The sequence below is a fragment of the Contarinia nasturtii genome, unplaced genomic scaffold, assembly GCF_009176525.2.
Source record: "Contarinia nasturtii isolate CC-2019 unplaced genomic scaffold, AAFC_CNas_1.1 Cnas_scaffold_533, whole genome shotgun sequence".
NCBI lineage: Eukaryota > Metazoa > Arthropoda > Insecta > Diptera > Cecidomyiidae > Contarinia > Contarinia nasturtii.
The window spans coordinates 3,042,320-3,056,188 of NW_022197885.1; the positions used below are offsets into that span (position 1 = coordinate 3,042,320).

The window sequence follows — 13,869 nt, forward strand, 5'->3', positions numbered from 1 at the left end:
AATCGTCTTTGATCGATTGCAAACCTCACAAGTACCATGTTATCCGATACTGAAGTACAAACAAAGTGCAGGAAATGGATGATTACTACACTTTTCATTGCAACCATAAACACAACAACGCATTTTTGGCACAAACATTGAAACTTAATAACAAGCTGTTGCTCAAACTGATGACATGACCTTTTGATCTTTGTTCAAATTAATTACAATTGCTCTTTTTTATGTTTAATTATAGAGTTTCTCTCCCAGTTGGAAGAAAATATCGATTGACTTTATTTAAGTTTTCTCGCAGACTTTTGTTCGATAAAAGCTCCATTTATTTTTAGATGCAAATTGTTAAATAACCATTTTATGAAACCATTCAGCCCATTTATTTTAATTAAAGAAACAAGAACGGGAAGAAAACGAGTTCACATAAATGCAACAACGAATACGAATTCATCGGAGAAAAGTCGTTTTGCTTTTTCAATTGTTCAACAAATCTGAAATTTCGATCGTTTATATAATTTGAAAACTCGGTACGTTTATATAAAATCGTTCAGATTTCAGTGCATCTATAACTAAACATACAGTTATGCAGACAATTACAAAGAAAACTATCTCTTGTGATTTTCGATTGCAAACTATATCAGTTTGTACAAACAACGTTTCATTACCAATTAAACTGTTGAAAATGTTCATTTCAGCAGTTTGCTGGGTGCAAAAGTTTGATGTTTAAACCCAATAGAATTGATGTAAAGAAGTTAAATATGTGTGTGTGTGTTTATTTTTCTTTGAAATTTCTTCAAATGGTACGCTAGAGGGTATTTTCAGCACATTTTCGCCATGTTAAACTCGTGATTCCGAACGACAAAAAAATAGATAGTTAAAAATTACATCACAACGGAATGAGCAAAATATTTCGAATATTTCCATTGCAACCGTTCCGCTTCAAAAGCAAATATCGACAAATTTACACTTGAATAATCTTTGTTTTTAATAAAATGAGAATGAATGTGTTGAGGAAAAAAACTTTTTGCGACTCAAAACTTGAGTTTGGATAGATGTTTTTTGTCAAAATAAATATTTTTTCGGAAGAGAAAAAATCATTCTTGGTGTTGTTGATATCCGGTTGAATGAACCAACGTCAATCCGATGTACTTGCCTCGACATATATTTGGCACATCGTTTTATCAATGTGCAACAAATTGCTGAATATGGCAACATGTTCTCGATGGAAACTGTTACACAAAAAGCATCAAATTGTTCAATGTTCGTTGGTCCATGTTCTTGTGTTTTTCCGTTTATCTTTCAACGTCTCGATGTTTCTCTGTTTACCGCTCATTCGTCCGATAAGGCTTTGGCCAGTACCTTCTTTATCCGATTCTTGTTTTCTTCATAACAATAAACTCAATATATACACTAGTATTTCATTTTATTTTCACACAGCAAAGACGAGCTTATCCCATTCTATTTCGTGTATTTATTTGCTATACACAATTTCGCCATTGTTTCTTCTGACAATGGATTCGAATGGCTTATCGGATTTACACGATATTATTGGTCAGCATTGAGTAACCACTTGTCTCGTACTTAACATTTATCCACCACTCTTCGCCCGAAAAATATTGCCACTAAAACATTTTCGTGCACTCACGTGCCAAAATGAGCGGCTCATCATTTTTTATGGAATTTATATGTATATAATAAAGATGGAAAAATAGATTTATTTCCGAGATCATGAGCTATGATAAAATCCATTCTGAGAAAAAGGGGCCAACAGGTAGATTTACTTACATTATGCAATCAACCATATCATTTCATGTGATTCATGGTATCTTCGTTTGTACAAACGTGTGTACAGTGACTTGTAGACTTAAATTTATGAGAGAATTTGCAAATTACATGACATCATTGTGTGGATGTATGGGTGTCGTCGACAGAGATGTCTACGAAACATTCATATTCGTATTCGTTCGCGTTCGTCACGAATGGGGGAAAACTTTCTACGAACGAATGGGAACGAACACGCCGTCTCCCTTAGCGAACACGAACGAACACGAATCAGAAAATTCTTTCTACGAACGAATGCGAACGAACGCTCGAACTATCTCCTTTAGCGAACGCGAACGAAAACGAATCGGAAAATTTTTCTGCGAACGAATGCGAACGAACGCCGTCTTCCTTAGTGAATACGAACGAATACGAATCGAAAAAATGTTTCTACGAACGAACAGTTTTTATACGAACGCGTTCGTAGACGACTCGTCGACAATCTTGCCAAATCATTTTATACTTGTGCTATAATCGTTCGAACACTTTTACTATAAAGACATTATGCAACAGCCGCACGATTAAACTGAAGTGAATAAAACCTGTTGAATTGAGTGAAAAAGAAGATGTAAATAGCTCATACACTATTCTGAATGCATGAAACCGTCGAACAACCATGTTACCTGAACTCTGCCAAACAACACAAACTTATTTAATATAAATTCTTGAAAGTTTTTGAAATATGAAACCACAATTTTATGTTCATACAAATTTTCGACCGCACAAATCAGAAAACTTTGTCTTTACACTCACACTCTCTTGCATGCTCTTTTTGTGCCTTTCATTGTTATCATCGTAATAATCTCATTGGAATGCATATAAAAAAGCAGCACATATTTCCATAAAAAAACGAGAACACTCCAAAAGTACAAAATTTAATTGCTTGCTGCAATTTTGCACTGTTTTTTGTGTTTGAAAAAAATTGATTTCACAATATATTTTGCTCAACAATGTGTTTGCATGCCGCTTATCAGCGCAACGGGGTATGCATTTTGTTTTCAAACTTTTTCCAACTTATTTCAATTGTGCGACGAGCGTTGGATGAGAACGGTATATTGCATTGGGATAAACTAAACTTCTTTACATTTAAAATAGAATTAAAAACGAAAAATGCAGAATGATTCACTCATTTTTGAAATTGAATAAATAGTGCACACGGAAATTGAGAAATAGAATTGTTTTTTTGCTTTGATGATGCGATATAAACAAATGCATTAAAACCCACTCAATAAAATTGACACATAAAATGTTTAATGCGAATGACGTTCACGCATATAATGACACGCTAAAGGTAAAAAAAGACATAGTTTTCGTAATGGAAAATTGGCACAAATTTGCGTTAAAAATTTCGCGATGAAAATTAGTACAAATATAAATGTTTATCGAAAGTCATCAAGTTTGTAGAAACAAGAGAAACTACCGTTTTTCATAACGTTTACGTTCAGTTTTTCGTTTTGCAAATTCTTCGGTAGAACAACTTTGTTTCATTCACCGTGTCATAAATATTTGAAATGTTAAATTTATGCGATAGCTTGCTGTGAAATAAAAGCTCTTTGCGGTATTTCTATGAAACCATTTTGTTTATAGCTTTCGTTCGACAGTGCCGACAAATGCGTACATATGTATAATATAAACATTATAAATTCGTTTGCATACATGACGTATGCTGTGGAACTGTGGTTTCTATTCTGATTGAGCTCCTCATATGCCAGAAATGTTCATTTATTCTCTAAAAAATGTTTGGTTAATACATCGCATTGTGCAGCACATGAATCTCCATTAAATTTCAAAACACCGCTTTTTCGGCTCTTGTTTTTTGAAAGCATTTGTTTGGTAATAATAATAATAAATATTTGAGATTGTTTGTGGAGTCAATAATTCTACGCATTCAAATGCAAACATTTTCTCATATCGAAACTTTTTACGATTATATAATTATCAATTAAAATTAATGTAAGGCCAATGTTATATGAGCTTAGTATTATGAATACGAAAAGGGTGAAGACCGTATCCATTTGAATACACGCACAAAGGCCAAGTGCTTCATTGTAGTACGATAAACTGAATAAACACGACTTATTTACACCATAAAATATTGAGCATTGTCTGGTGGCTGCTGTGTAATAAAATACATAAAAGCGGTCGTTGAAAGGCACAATGAAAAAAAAGTTTAAAATAACACGAGGCTCATACTTTATCCATAAATTTAATCGAGCATTTTTTTTGAAAACCCCTCACCTCATCAAAATGCTATTGAGCCGCTACCAAAGTATCGAACCACGTGAAAGAAATTTAGATAAATAATAGCTAACCGCATAAAAGAAGCCTTCACATTTTTTCCTTCTTTTTTCCCCAAAATGTGAATAAATTCAAATCACATTTTTTCTTGTTAACTTGTATATAATTTGCAATTTGCAGCGAACAAAAAAGAAGCAATTACAAATGATGGACTTTTTTCACATCAAAAGCTAATAACTTCTGTATTGAGAGTCTGATACTCTTTCTTTTATGCGATTTATTTTCGATTCCTTGATCTTTTATGTAAACCAATTTTACTTTCTCTAACCTGAAAAGGACTAGGCATGTATTTCAGGATTATAACACAAAAGCTGGTTTATTCATGCCATTCGCTCAGTAAGGCTTTTAGGCAGAAACATGGTAATAATAATATCCAATTCAAGACACGTTAAAATTGATGCGGTACATATGAAGAATTTTACTTTGATAAAAAGCGATTGATACGGAATTTGATACCTCTGTATAGCGACAGGAACTATTGTCTATGGAATTATGGTCTATACTCGTCTTGATACCCCTTCTATCTTCTATGGAATAACTCGGAAAACAAGTTCTACCTTGAAAATACAAAGGACCGAGTACGACGTTTCCCCCTTTGCTAAGCGAAATTAATCCGATATACGGCGCTGATGTAAATGTCACTCTATGTCATTCCACAATAATACATTTTTTGGCTTGACAATATATAAGCTCTTCATTCAACATGCATAATTTTTGAACGGTCGAGTAAAAAAAAGAAACATATCATAAAATATTCTTCTTACGTTTTTCATAAAAATTCTCTATATTTTAAATTTATTTGTTTAAAAATAACAATATTTTCAATTTTTTTTTATAGATTGAACAAGAATCCAATGTAAAAAGTAATTCCAATGCGACACCTACCGTAAAAATGCAAAAGGAAACTTATTTGGGATTGTAGCATTTTGGTCCGCTATGACAGCATCTTCGTTTTGTGATTGGTCAAGTAAAACGAAGATGCTATCATGGCGGACCAAAATGCTACAATGGAGACCAACTAAGTTTCTTTTTGCATTTTTACGGTAGGTGTCGCATTGGTATTACTCTTTACATTGTATTCTTATTTAATCGATGAAAGATTTTTTTTTTTTTTTTGAAATTATTGTAATTTATAAACAAATTAATTTTTTTATAAAACATTTTTTTTAAATAAATTTTTTAATGAAAAACGTTAGAAAAATGTTTTACCACATGTTTTTTTTTCAACGATTCAATAATTATGTATGTGTATGCATTTTAAATGAAGAGCTTATATATTGTCAAGCCAAAAAATGTATTATTGTGAAATGACAGAATTAATTTCGCTTGGCAAAGGGGGAAATATTTTGACAGATAGTACTCGAACCTTTACGTCTATGAAGAGTCTCCATTGTCTATTTTAATCTCGAGTGTTTTTCGAAAAAATTGGGTTGGACATTTTTTGAAAAAGGGTTAAAACCTAGAAAAGCGATATGTAAGTCATCAATAATTCCTAGTTTATCAGGTATTTCTGCAAATAAAATTCCAGGTTTTCTGATATAAAAAATCTAGATAAATTGCTCTTGCAAATTATGAACTTTTGAACAGAAATTAGTTCGCAATTCTCATTTAGACGTTTAGTTGTTGGAAAATGCAAATTTTTGTCTCCATTTTGGCTCAGACATTAATTTGTTCGCCCCTGTATGTTTCGAAGGTTCGCTCACTTTTTATTCATACTTCAGTGAAAGCAAAAAAAAATATTCATCGCTTAAAACTGACGTTTGGATCGGTATCCATATCATGTGCTCACATTTTTCAATCGATTCGATGTTGGACCATAGCAAATACGGTCATCGACATTCATTTTAACTAAATATACTTTTCTGATTGCCCTCGTTTCCAAATCGTCGAGACGAAATAAAAAGAACCAAACCACATTTTGATAGACTTTTGGTTTTTTTCTTTTCTCGATGTCTGGAACGTTTGCGATAAAAGTATATTTTGATAGAACGATACGATTTGATAAACTTTGACAGTATCCCTTGAATTTTAAGCAGGCAGAAATTTGAATGGTAAAATCGGTAACAGCTTTTGTATCGGCAATGAATTGAGATTGTATATGTAAATATGACAGACAAAGTGTATTTTCACCCTCCCATTTCAATTGAGATGCGTACTTTATCTGTGACAAGTGAGCGGAGTGTATAAATGGTGAAAATAAAAAAAAGTTTTTATTCCTGGCAAAAAAGAAGTGAAATGCTAGATTGTAAAATTCAATTTAAACTGTCCATCGTTGTGAGTGGACGTATGCAATGAAGAAAAATGCAATTAAATCGTTCACTTTCAATTCAACATTTCAAATTAATCAGTACGAATATAAAGCAGTGATTCAAGTGAAATATGTAGCATCACTTAATGCTCAATGAGCGAAAAAACGAGCTCCAAATGCTCGAATCAAACTGTTTTCATAATTGGAACTTTAAGCGGACAATTATGGCATCCTATCATTTTCCATCTCTGTCGCTACATGTCTTCTTCTTTTTTCCCCTCTTGAAATTATGGCCGGATGGTGAAAACAACATAAACCAAATCACCAGCACACGCACATCAACAAGTCTACATGAGCTGGGCGAATGTTTTCAATTTCCTGCTGTCTTGTGCAAATGCATTTAAAATTTATTTTCAAGCATTTTCTGGTATAAAATGTTCGGTGCAAAACTTTTTCTTGCTACGATTACATTCTCGCATAATAAAGTACTTAGTTGCTCTAATTAAAATCAAATATCATGATCAAAACGATGAGTGACTTCGAAGTATATCAAACGAGCAAATCTATTCTAATGAAAATATGTGGCTTACACACTTGACCTCATAATAACATCGTTCATAATCAACGTGCAAAAATGCGTATAATTTAAGAGCACATTACAATGCAATTGAAATGTTTTGCAAACATATCCCATTACCTCAGTGCTCAATGCAGAAATGAAAATGTTTGAACGTAGATGCGTGCCAACTGAATGCACAAACTGTAGGTGTGCTTTCGATCCAACAAATGCCAAACGGTGGCTGCAAACTTGTAGATAAATCATGCATCATCCTATTCCAATTTCTCGACTGACACAAATTCATTCCAGATGATATGTGACATGCGATTTCGGAATTTTGTCGAGTGCAACTCAATTCGGAACAAAATTAGGCCAATCTGTCAATTATGTAAATGCGACTGAAAATGACAAAACTTTAGATTTAGATTTTCAAGCGAAAGGAATTTTGTGGTTTCTCGAGCTCAAGCATGATGGATGATATAGCAACAAGTACAGTTAGTTCAATTTCATTCAATTAAATTCACATGCATCACGGTCGACATACAAATGTATATCATCCATTTCGGTTGCTCTGCGGTCCACACATTTTTTCAAGCGGTGAATGGCACATCACCAATTCTTAATTTATATGTATTTTATACAGACATCCCATATCACATACACATTGTCAACATTGATCTATTTAAATATGTGCACAATTGACACTATGTTATGATATTCATATCCTGGTTATTTTAATTAATTTTACTCAATGTTTGCTCTAAATTTTACATTAATTTAAATCAATGCAAATATTGAACAAACTCTGAATTTTAGAAATGCATACAAGCTCCCACGTAGTGACGGAGAAAATTGTTGTATTCTCTCTGGTGAAAAGAAGAAGATGTCCTCGAATACACAATTTCATATGCCAATGTGTTGTGCAGATGCTACTGATTGTGATAATGCGTCAAGTGTCTGTGTTTTTCAGAAAATCATATATTTTGTGTATGCGTCTGGAAATGTATTAAGTGTAAAAACTCATCTTTCAGGCATGCAACGATCGATTCAATCAGTCAAAAGACAATTCGAATCCAATCAATTGACATATTATGCCTATTTTATTATTCCATATCAATTGAAGTAAAAAAGTAATATTTTTGTTTGATATAGGAAGAAGGAGACAACGTCGAAAGAAATCATTTATGGCCTCGAAGCATGTGTCGATCAAAGTTGTTTTATTTGATAAATTTGAAAATGGATTCCAAGTTATTACCGTGCATAATTCTCCAAATTGAAATTCAATGGAAATCGAAATATCGATTTGTTTGTCATATACAAAAATATCGTTCAGGATGCCAGTGTGCAAACCGCCCGACGCATTTACATCGTATTCTTCATTTTATGTGTACCATGTTTGCTGTGAGTACGCTCATGGATTTCATGGAGGTGATTGGATGGGATTTAATTTCCTTTGGAACTACATATTGAAATTGACTTTTACAACATGAACAGATGTTAATTAAATTTCGAATTGAATCGAGCGGAAAAATTACTTTTTCCCTTCACTCTATCCAATCAACATAATAGCAGTAATCGCTTCGACTCTGTTTCTGTGAATTTTCCTCATTATTCCGAGAAAAACTATTATAAATTGTAGAAATAGATTTCATCGATATATATTTATGTGAATGATGTGAAAGGCTTTAGTTTATTTTCGTAAAATGCAAATATTCGGTTTAACAAACATGTTTAGCATGCATGCACTTTGCTCCATGAAAATATTATATTATTCTTTTATTAATGCATGTTCATTTTTCACAAATTTATACAAATTATTCGCTATCGCAGTTTGTTTAAATTAATTGATTTCAAGGTTCAGTTGAGAGATGTAATTACGGATTGATCGTCCGTAACAGTCTATTAATAATAGATCAAAGCCAATTACTCTTTTAATGATACTATTAATGACAAATTGAAAAATGCACTTTAAAAGCATTCGATCAGAACAAAAAACTCAAACAAAAATGCATTGTATCTTTTTTTTTTCAAACATTTATTAAATTCATAGTTCATTCAATATTTTCCATTGGATTATTGGATTATTGGATTAAAACGGGGAGTGTCCTATTTAAACAGTAAAATTTTAATATAGTTACTCGTTGCTCAAGTTTCATAACTTATTGCAAGACGCCCGTGTGTGTATTGAATACACTAGAATAGTCTTTTATCCAAAAATGTTTCTAAGGCATGGATTGTCATCGCATGCCCGTTTGAAAAATGTTACCAATTTGAATACACTCGGTGCATGAATCAAAGGATAGGATCTCCAGCCCATGAAGTCAGCCCGTATGGTATTCAACATTGGACATCTATCTATGAGGTGGGCAGTGGTTTCCCCTTCTCCACCACACAGCCTACAGTCCGGGTCGTCTCTGAGATTTAGATTTCTCATATGAGAATTGACCCTGGCATGCCCGGTAAGTAAACCAATTACCATCCGGAGGTCTTCCTTGGGTAATTTGGCTAATTCCACCGTGAGTTTTGAACATGTGAATTGAACGAAGTGTTTCGTTTGCTCACATGAGAACGTACCCTGCCAATTTAGGCGGGATCTGTTGCTGAGCCAAGTAGCTAATCGGTTCTTGACTCGTGAATATTCAATTGGTATGTATGGTTCTGGACCCTCTATTGCATCGTGTGCAGCCAATTTTGCCGCCCCGTCTGCCAGGTCATGCCCCCGAATACCAGTATGAGATTTGATCCAAACCACCCTAAGGTTGTTCGTTTCAGAAATGCGCTGGAGTGCCTCGTAACAGTTCATAGCCAAGCCATTTTGCATCTTAATATTCTTAAGATCAGTTATGGCTCCCAAAGTTATCAGTTATTTTCCATTAAAAACAAATTCTCTGCTGTAATTGAATTATTTAGTTCCGTGAATGGGAAAATTCAATTTTGAAAAATAAAGTCCATACAAAGACGGCTAAAGCTGTGAAATGAAAAAAAAAAAACAGGTTGTAGTGTTTCCAATAGTTTTTTTTTTGATGGAAAAATTGCAAAGACGATAAAAAGAAGGACGCTTGTGTTGTCATAGTTATGAGTTTTTATCTCATTCTTTTTATTTACGTGCTTACGAGCCATTTTTATTGCAAACCACCAATTCGTTTGATTTTTTTTCATTCTCTAATGTTCTACTTTTTTATAATATATTTTCCATATTTTCTTTTTTCTATCCGTAACTTGTTTACGTTTTTCTTCTTTTCTTTGCTTTTGCTGTCGAGTCGGGATCAAATTTACCTATAAAAAGATATGATAAATAGCAGAAAATTCAATTCATGATGCCTTGTTTAAACAATAGTCGTGTATGTCGGTATAGAAAACAAGAAGTGAACAGCTATCACTAAGTAGCCTGTATACACAGACACACGGTGAGCCCACTGACAAACGTCTTCGTACAGTAACGCCACGAACGATAATAATAGACGGTGGCGTTCTAAAACGGTGTTTAAACACCAGTTATTGCTCTTGTCTTACAGAGTATGCTACGATTTAACGTTGTGCGTGAATGTGTTTTCACATCTAACTGCTTAGTTGTACTTGTTGAACGTCGAATCGATTGTGGCGCTAGTATACGTAAACAATCATTTAAAATTATATGTACTATACAATGCGCTCACTGTGTGCCTGTATAATCCAATATACGGTACACAAAAATAACGACGCGAATAATGCACATCAATTTTGCCACTCTCTGTTGCTCCCACTTCGTATATTTTATTCCAATAAAAGTTTATTTTCCATGAAGTCAAGCCACATACGCTCCAACCACAAGATGGCAAAGAATGGAATTTTTTTTGCCATACCAACAAAATACTTGCTCTGACAATATTATTTATTCAGCAAGGTTTTGTTTTATTTTTATATTATACGGTTCAGATGCCATGAATAATAATAATAATAATTACCAGGGTTCGCAAATCCGACCGAGGTCCGACCGCCGACCGACCGCCGATCCGATCCGAACCGAAAATACTCGGAGTTCGGTCGGCGTCGGAACGAGTTTTCCATCGGATTTTTTTTCGGAATTCGGTTTTCGGATATTGATCGGATGCTCACAAAATTAAAACCAATATTTTTTTTAAATTGAATTAATTTTTCTTTTGTACCCATTTTTATTAATCGTCAATTTATCTCATTCATTCGTTTTTAAAAATTTAGATCATTTTAAATTTCTATTCAAAAATAACAATTGTTCGATGTGCGCTGTATTCAATCGATTTCTTCTTCTTGTCAAAATCATTTCATTAAATTTTTCCGAACTCCGAGCACCGACCACGACCGACCACCGATCCGATCCGATCCGAGATATTCGGAGATCGGTCGGCCTCGGATTGAATATCCTCGGCGTCGGATCGGCGTCGGAATCGAAAAATGGCCGCCGTTGAGAACGCTGATAATTACATTGGTTTGCGTGACTTGGACCATATAAAAAATGTATAATTCACCATATGATTTGTGAGTTATATGTGACCAATAACAAACTTTACAGCATTTTTGACACGTCAAAAGTTCAATACACATTTAACTTTTTACCAACTACAAAACTGAACCCATTTCAATTGATCGATAAATCACAATCCACCCGATAAAGAAACGTTGGCTTCAAAACATAAAAAATTACCTGAACTTTTGAGTAAGTTTTTTGTAGTGCTTATGGCAGTTTTTTTAACTGATTTTCAGCATACAAAATATGCAGCGAATTTATTCCAACAAATAACAGCTCTGTCGTCAATTTTTCGTTGCATCGAACAAATTGCATGCGAGTTTTCCATATTTTCCAATCAAATTTCACAAAATCTAATCATAGTATTGCTATTGTACTTTAAACTTGTTTATACATGTAAAACTTATCCGTTTTCATGAATGTTTGAATTTATTACAAACTTTTTACGTTGCAATTATTTTAATAAAAATTTAATTCATTTATTCAATCTGTTTTTTTTTCTTTCAGCTAAGCAAGTAGCTTTGTGGATTCACTTCAAAGTTGATTGTCCACTTTTGTTGATTGAACAAACACAAAAACAACCATGTCGTCGTCTCAGCATCCAATGTGGCGATCATTTTCAGCTGAAGGCCATAAAAAGGAATGGAGTAAGCGGTTATCCTTGAGAGGCAATCCACGTTCAAAAGAGGTATTTTCACTCTTAGCTTCGGTTTTTTATTTCATTTTTCAATCATTTTCCATTTATGCTTTTGAAGTAGCAGTGTAAAATATTTCACATCCTTTGCCATTTATTTTCAAACGTCAAACAATTTCTTTTTTCTTAGAAACGTTAGTGTCGTTTACATTTAACAATGGTAGTTGACTAAGTTCTCTTTTGTTGTTGATGGATAATGTTGTTGTTGTTGTTTCGTCGAGTGTTTGTTTTGATATTTTATGTTAATTTAACTCGTTTTTAGGAGAAAGATACCACTTCTCGCAAGGGAATTGCAAGACGTTCAACCTCATTACGACAGTCTCGTTCGCCACAAATCTCACTCGAATTACAAGTACCATCGTTGCAATCGCCTCTAATTAGTTCACTGACCACTGCCACAACAACAACGCCAAAAAAATCCAACTGGGAAGTTATCGAACATTTTAACAATGCTGAAAGGGGTCGTGGCTCTGTCAGCAGTAGCTTGATTGCGGTAAGTTTTACAATCGACTTGTCTCGAATTTAATCTCACTCTATTCGATGTGTGGACTTTAAACCACCGCTTCATTATACTGTTATATGCAAAAGAAATATAACATGTTCGTGCAGTTGATTGATTATTGATCCTTTGTGTGTTTATTATTTTTGTGTGATAAAGGTTGGGGTGACTCGTTTCAATATGGATGGGTCTGGTTCAAATCATTCGGTGTCAACATCAAATAGCCCCATGATGAACAGAGACGTACAACAACCTTTTAATCAAGGTAAAGTATAGTTTATGATTTTACAGCGTCACCGTTCACTATATTTTACATGTTTATAACTGAACATAGAAATTCAAACAGTGCACATCTGCTTTACAATGATACATTCACAACTAAAGCTAATCTGTGTTCAACGGAGTGAACAAATGATAAAATATTTTCCATATAAATATGCATACGAGGGTTGTTTGATCATCGCCAACATAAGATAAGAAAACTCAATTTCGGTCGTCTGGTGACAGAGAACGGGAGGCCATTTTTTGTAATAATTTCTCATTTTATCGTGGCCAAGTGGAACACTCAATGATTTTCAATATGAAAAATTGACTACTTATAATCATAAAGAAAATTACATTCACAACGAATGAGATTTTTTTGAAATTGATTTTTATTAGTCTCGTCGCTACGTTACAATCAAACGGCCCTCGTACGAACATCAACATGGTGCATGTTAATCAATCAGAGAAAATGACATTGCCAACCAAAACAAGCAAAGAACATTCAACGATAAAATTATTATCAACATTACAGCATCTATGTTTTGTGCAAAATGAAAATCTCTCTTTCGCAACAGCAGCAGCAGCAACAGTCGTAGAAGTAGTAAAATGTGTCTCAAGAGTCGACAAGAATGAAATATGATTTTATGCGTCTTGGGTACAGTTTCAGTGTGCGACAAATTGTTTTCGTCTTGGGTACTCTACTACTCTAATGTGTATAATGCAGTTAGTGAATGATTTTTATGTTGAAATGATTTCACTTCGCTGTCAGCGTTTACTAAATTGAACACGTTAGCGCAACATCAATGTTCGTTCAGTCACTTGATTCGGATTTAAATATTTCACAGACGCTTCACATGTATTTTGTTGCTAATTTGGTGCAGTTCACAGATGCACCACTTTCCTTCGAACATCTTTTTTCCGCATGAAATCATTTATGATTCATTTACCAGTTTTCAGTCTGTGTATGTGTGTGTGTGTGTGTGTGTGTGTGTGTGTGTGTGTGTGTGTGTGT

General features: G+C 33.8%; 1 protein-coding gene across 1 annotated transcript in view; it reads left to right on the forward strand.

The window, feature by feature from the left end:
- The window catches only part of LOC116339896 (adenylate cyclase type 6), a 63,407-nt gene that overhangs the window by 37,978 nt on the left and 11,560 nt on the right, over positions 1-13,869 (forward strand). Inside the window, exons 2-4 of the mRNA XM_031765978.1 lie at positions 11,908-12,088; positions 12,357-12,587; positions 12,753-12,858. Coding sequence (XP_031621838.1) covers positions 11,984-12,088; positions 12,357-12,587; positions 12,753-12,858 — 442 coding nt within the window. The 5' untranslated portion in view covers positions 11,908-11,983. The remainder of the gene's footprint in view (positions 1-11,907; positions 12,089-12,356; positions 12,588-12,752; positions 12,859-13,869) is intronic.